Here is a 6,830-nt window from a genome sequence, read left to right on the forward strand (position 1 = left end):
TTATTTAATAATAGATTTATACACATATACACACACATATATATATATATATATCTATATACACACACATATATATATCTATATACACACTATATATATATATATATATATATATTAAAATAATAAAAAATTTAATCGGAACGGATTAAGAACAAACAATGTCATCCCCGACTCTGTCCCGAACCTGCTTCGGGTATAAAAATAAATCTCCGGCTCTTCCTCTTTACCCGCCAAACCATGGAAATTCTCACCTTATTAGGATCAAATACCCACCCGTTACTCGAATCGGATTAGGAACAGACAATGTCATCCTCGACTCTGTCCCGAACCTGCTTCGTGTATAATCAATAAATCTCCGTCTCTTCCTCTTTACCCGTCAAACCAGGGATTCTCGTCTTATTAGGATCAGATACCCAAATACCCACGTTAACGGGTAAAAATCTCCATCCAACCTGTACATCACTCTATAGCACTAAACTCATCATATTATCCAAAAGGCACAAAAATCAAGAATTCCAGTTTTCAAGAAAATAGAAGAGTTGAATGAAAGGTAAACAGAACAAAGCATAGCATGTTATTGGTGGCTGCATTTTTCTTGCCAAAACAGCATAAAAAACATATACAAAAATATATGAAATCATAAATTCTTCCTTCTTTCTTTCCTTCCTTCCTTCCATCACTTGTTTAAACTCCATTCTCCAAATACATACAACAATCTGTATGTATAGCTCTTCCCTAACTTCATTTCATTCATCTACAAGCAGGCAAGAATATTGAACTCACAAACCCCTCTATTCATAATGAATATCCATTATTCATCATCTTTATAAAAAATAATCTGGAGTCTTGCGGGTGCTATCCGGTTCGATCTGCTTTGGGGCCGGATCGAATTGAAGAAAGTTGTGTTCCATCTTCTCCCCAACTTCCAGAATCGCAGCCATGTTTCCACATCGGTAACAGTAGTTTGGAGCGCTAAATACCGTCACCACATTCTTTTCCTGAACGGAATCATAACATTCACATCAATCAACGAACAAATTTTAATTATGATGTGGTGTATTTTGATCATTAAACGAACCTGGCACCAATTGTAACCCTCCATCACGAGCTGGTGAGCTCTTGAGATGAGAGTGAGTCCATTAGTATGGTTAAACTGGCTTGCGATATCTTGTCCGAATGTATACCCGGCTCCACGAGGAGATATTCCCCACCCACACCGGTCATCTGGGTCGGACCATAACAGATCACACATCGGACCTTCATGTGGGACCTACAAAGTAAATGTGTCGAGTTTCTAAAAAAACGTCAACTTCAACATGAAAGCATATCGACACTTGGGAAGAAACGCATTGATTACCAAATGGAACCCTACTAAACAAATTGGAAAGAAGCAATTAACACTATCTCTTGAGGGCCACCGGGGATTTTCATGACTGTTATATTTAGGGGGCCATGGGATTAGTTTGTTTGATAATTGTCAAATTTGTTGTATATTTTATGATCGAATTCCCTACGTAATACCCATATCTGTGGCTAAAGAACCCACTATTTTTTTTTATCATTCCATTACAGGTTGATAGAATAGAGAGAACACAAAAAAAAATGGTTGGCACGCTTAAGAGGGTTGTATGGAACAAGTGGTCGAAGAAAAGCATGACACAGGAAAATGCTACCCAGCCATGCAAGAGTCACGCACGACTAAGGGTCGCATTTTGGGGTATGAACTTACGGTACACAAAATGAGACCCTGACATGCTACCCTGCACGCAAGTTGACCCAAACCCGTGCTTACCAAAGAAAACCCTTCACACAATAGTGCATGTTTAAAGGAAATCCTAAATATTAGAAACTATTTTTCAGCATTTGGAGGTGGTATAATAAAAGAAATCCTAAATTCTTCGTATATTTTATGAATTATATATTACATATAAGGAGAAAATGTATCGTACATCTTACCTTCCCTAGACCCTCCAATCAGTATGGATTTACTGGGATCGTTTGGTTTGATTATGTAAAAAGGAAGGTTGGCTCGAACTGTCTTTCTAACTCTAAGTCGGGGTCTATATGATGAGCCATAATCAAGGAGACATCAATTTTCCATAGAAGGTAAAAGATGCGAAGTTATAGAGATCTTTCCAATATATTTGGAAAAACAGAAAAAACTGAAATGCTGAGTCATAAGGTGAATATGGGGCTGTTTGGTTGGTTTTCCATCAAGTCTTGCATGAATAAAGTGGTCCGTGTTGATTAATCTGTCTGTATAGATCAGAAAGGTTTTTGTTTGGGGTTTCTTTTTCATAGATGGAAGGAGCATGTTTTTAATTGGAAGGGGCATGTTTGGGAAAAACTCGGTTTTCGGCATAAAGCTTCCCCAAGAAGCTTACTGAATAAGCCACTTTCTATATCATTAAGCCACTACCAAACAATCATGTATAGCTGACCGAATAAGTTGTGAGTCATATTAAGCTGCTAACAAACAGACCCTAAGTCCAGACTGGTATCTTTGCATGCAATGAAGAAAATACATTTCAAAGCATGGAAAAGGAAAACCGTTCACGTACCTCCTGTATGCGGTCCAAGGCTCGAATGTTGTCTAGTGTGTCCAGAGATGGTGAAAGTCCTCCGTGCAAGCAAAAGATCTATGACGTATCAACAAAACGATTAATAAGATGGTAATATGTATGCAAGTGTGACTAACATTGTGCATGATTCTAACCTGGCTCTCAATAAGTGCTGTAAGAGGAAGGTAATCAAAAAGGTCAGTGAAATATTTCCAAACATTTGCATTCCCATACTTTCTCAAACATTCATCGTAGAAACCATACCTGAGTTGAAGAGAAAGGATTAATAACAAAACGCGAAACCCGAAAATTGAAGAATACAAAAATGGAAATCATCAAGAAAACCATAAATTTCTATTAACCATCTTATTCTTGTAAGCTAGATCTAACGCATAATTCTGCTTTTCATGGAAACGTACAAACAATTGAGGTTTTCCCAATAAGTCGTGCATATCATGTTTGATATCTGAAATTCGATGGGAAGTAGAATCTTGCACGTATTATAACCTCTTCCAAGTGCTAGCAAAACCCTACAAATGTTTTCACTAATATTTCTATACCAAACCAAACCAAACCAAAACCAAACAAACCCAGAATATCCCACCTGGAGGTGAGGTCCGTGGACCCCAAAGAGTAGAACTGTTGTTTCTATGAAAGACACCCGACTTGTGAAAAGTGTGACGAAGAGAGAAAGACATATATGATAATTTTTTTACTAATAGTTAATATGTGTGGATACATGCAACTATAAGCACGAATATTCAACGAAATTCAAAATATCCTTTTAAATGACACATCAACACTTATTTTTGTTATGGTATTTATGTTGAACTTGGTGTGTAAGAAGTACAAGCAAACTACTAGTACAAACAATTCCAAACAAAAAGCAACCTCTTAATGTGCAGAAGTACAATTTTTTGGATAACTGTGTGTTTGGGCCAGTTTGCGCGCTTCTCAACTAATCCCAACGGCTCCCAGAGATAACAGTTAGAAAAATCCCCGATGGCCCAAGAAGACTCGAACTGGCAACCTATGGGAAGGCCTAACCTTTATTTGCCAGTTGAGTTGGCCGTCAAGGTTATACCCACATATAGTATATAGCATCGAAATTTAGAAAAACTTGAACCATTTTATCCATTCACATGATCCTGCACATATTCCGGTCTCAGGCACACATCTCATAGTTCATGCCAAAGAAAGGTTATATATGGGCATATGCAGGTTCAGAATACCATCAGAAATTGTATGTGAAAATGGATGCAGTTCATTAAAGATAGAACTCGACGATTTTATGAAGATTGTAACATTAAACTTGTTACATCCACACCCCGATAATAAGCGGATAATGCCCGCTAACATTAATATCAAGATATCTTGAGTTACGAAATACTTACATAACATACAATAATACGAGAACAAAGCTTGCAGATTGTACGCAAAATCCTCTAGGCATAAGATAGACAGGTATATAATCTGCATTTTGAGCTTTACAAGAACTCGACCCCATAAAAATTATGGTATTACTTAACAAAGTAGAGATCTTACACTTGAGTAATCTGCCGGCTCTCATGATTTCCTCTAAGAATTGTAAGTCTGTCCCTATAACGAACTTTAAGAGCCACTAAAAGGGAGACAGTCTCCACTGAATAATACCCACGATCTGAAATGACAATATGATTAGAACGATCTTAAACAAAGTATTCAATTGTTTACTTGAAAGAAAGAAAGAAGTTGATTTAATATATAAGCATCCGCACAAGAGATTAGTGACCAATTAACAAAAATAACTAAAAGCCGGTGTGGAAACAAGTTCCTACAATTACCATTCTAAACCCAGTACCACCTTCCAAAATAAAAGAATTAGTTGGCAAAAACAAGAAATCTAATTAATAATAATATAAAAGGTAAGCACGCCTTTTGGGAAAGGGTAATCTAAAGGTAAAATTTATTCAAAAGTTATGAACTCAAAGTTTTACTTTCTTTCTTTGTAGGTAATAACCGTTCATAGCATGAGTTTATATCTCTTATACAATATCTAACAAGATGCAGTAGACAATTTGCAAGATCATGTACCACATAATCATTATCAAACACTAATCAAGTAAATCAAATGAATCAGAATTAGTAGACCAGATTCTAAGTTATGTATCTATGTAAATGTAAACAAGAACCTCCAACTCAACGATCCTCCATTGAAAACAATATCCACTTCTTAGAAGAATGAGATAGAAGCTGGCAACCTATAATCATGAAATTTGAACGAGCTACAACTATTCAGCTATTACTTGGGTAGACTTCTTATATTCCTCTAGATTTTTGAAAGACCAAATACTTTCATGATTCATCTCCTATAGGAACTGTCGCCCAAGAACATCAATTAACTACAACTTTGATTGGACATTGATATTAATCAGTTTAAGAATACAGAGGGAGGTTTAGGGGAAAACCCCAAAAAATGAAAAACTGAGAGGAACACCTGGTAACCATTCATGTGTACAGTATGCACATGTGCATACAAGTAATTGAAGTTGTTTCTTGGTTTCAATGCATGGGTGCATGTTATACACATGTGCACTCTGGACAAATTACTTGTATGCACATGTGTATAAACGGTTACCCCTAGGAATACAAATTGATGAAGAGTTAAGCTTGGTTCATCTAAAACAGTCCATCTCTTGCCTCCACCAATCTTGTCAACAAAGTCACCACACACTGCACAATCTACAATTTCATAACTAATCATTCCCCATCAATGATACTGAGATCTTCTTCAATCACCTAGATTTCTACTTCTGTATCCAAAGTGTCAAAAAAGATTTTAAAAAAGTGGTCAAATACACTTGGTTTATAATCAATGCATAAACAATAACATTCCAGATTTGAATAAAGGGAGTTTTACAAGAAGATGATATGGCAATCCTTAAAGATACCCACAACCTCCATTGTTATCACAAAGCTCATTTGGAGTTCTAATTCAGTTATGCGTTGATTGCCTTCAAAATCCCACCAATATTTGCATAGATATCATCAATTTCAACACAAACTCAAATGGATAACACATATACCCCTCCTGAAAACTTTCTATACTCGATCAGATATGGCATCAATCTCTTAATCTTCTATACTATTTACACCTCATTAGCACAATTACCATGCATATTACTCGATTTATTAGCATAACAGTTTGAAATAACTTCTACGCTCCCTGGTTCAGGTCTTTCCTCTTCCTCAGTTTCCGGCCGGGATGAAGAGGTTTATACTTCCGCCCTCAATATACTTACCATTGGGGCTTGGCCCCCTTTTTGAAAGGACTCGATTCCAATCGATTAAAGACCTAAATTCAAAAACACAAAAATTGAATTCAAGTAGCAACTCACCGACGTAATCTCCCATGAAGAGATAATTCGTATCAGGAGTACTTCCACCTATCCGAAACAGCTCGATTAGATCGTAAAATTGACCATGAATATCACCGCAAACCGTAACCGGACACTTCACCGGCTGCACATTATATTCCTCTACAAGTATAGCCCTAGCTTGATCGCAAAGAGTTTTCACCTCCAATTCCGTCAACGCCTTGCACTCCATCAACTGCTCTATCTGCCTATCTACATCCGCGTGCGACGGCATTTTTATCTCTTTTTTTCCGATCAAATTTCCAACGATTGAAGATCGGATACGAAAATTTCAAAATCCTAAACAAAAAGCGATTTTTTTAACAAACCCAATAGGATTCAACCTTTGATAAAAGAGCTAGGGTTTGATTTTGATATCATATTCCGAGATATGAGAGATTCGAGTCCATCGACTTAGAAAACTCCGAAATTTGCAAAAGATAATAGAATAAGGATTAGTTTTGTGTGTATGTGTGTGTATATAGATATATAATCTGTATGTATATGCAGGGAGATGGAGATGATAGCAAAGAAATGAGGGGTAGCAAAAAAATTACAGAAAAAAGGATCAGACGATGAGTGAAATGAAACCCGAATGAAACTGAAACTCAATCACAAGTCACCGATAATTTCAGTCAAAATCATCTTGGAGCTGGTCACCACGTGTCGGCCTTTTCCAGAAAGCGTGCTAACATGCGCTGCTCCGGCCTAGGATAGCAATACAAAAGTGATATGATAGATTGATATCTATAATCTTTAAAACATTTTTTTAAATATTTATAAAATATTTGACAAAAAATTTTAAAAATAATTTTTTATGAATATTAATATATATTATTTAAAATTTAATAATACAAGTATTAAAGTTTTATTT

At 36.2% G+C, this 6,830-nt stretch overlaps 1 protein-coding gene across 2 annotated transcripts; it reads right to left on the reverse strand.

The window, feature by feature from the left end:
- Positions 1-509: 509 nt before the first annotated feature.
- Positions 510-6,577, reverse strand: LOC112522525 (serine/threonine-protein phosphatase PP2A-2 catalytic subunit-like). 2 transcript variants are annotated; one of them, XM_025131709.1, is made up of 6 exons: positions 5,939-6,563; positions 4,107-4,221; positions 2,717-2,825; positions 2,562-2,639; positions 1,079-1,270; positions 510-998 (listed from the first exon to the last, which is right to left on the reverse strand). In XM_025131709.1, exons 1-6 carry the CDS (start codon positions 6,189-6,191, stop codon positions 825-827), a joined length of 921 nt encoding a protein of 306 aa, XP_024987477.1. In that variant the 5' UTR covers positions 6,192-6,563; the 3' UTR covers positions 510-824. The 2 variants fall into 2 exon arrangements, with proteins under 2 accessions (XP_024987477.1, XP_024987479.1); XM_025131711.1 differs by lacking the exon at positions 510-998 and having other exon boundaries at positions 1,207-1,294; positions 5,939-6,577.
- Positions 6,578-6,830: the final 253 nt, after the last annotated feature.

The sequence above is a fragment of the Cynara cardunculus genome (assembly GCF_001531365.2).
Source record: "Cynara cardunculus var. scolymus isolate 2C chromosome LG 12, CcrdV1, whole genome shotgun sequence".
NCBI classification, from domain to species: domain Eukaryota; kingdom Viridiplantae; phylum Streptophyta; class Magnoliopsida; order Asterales; family Asteraceae; genus Cynara; species Cynara cardunculus.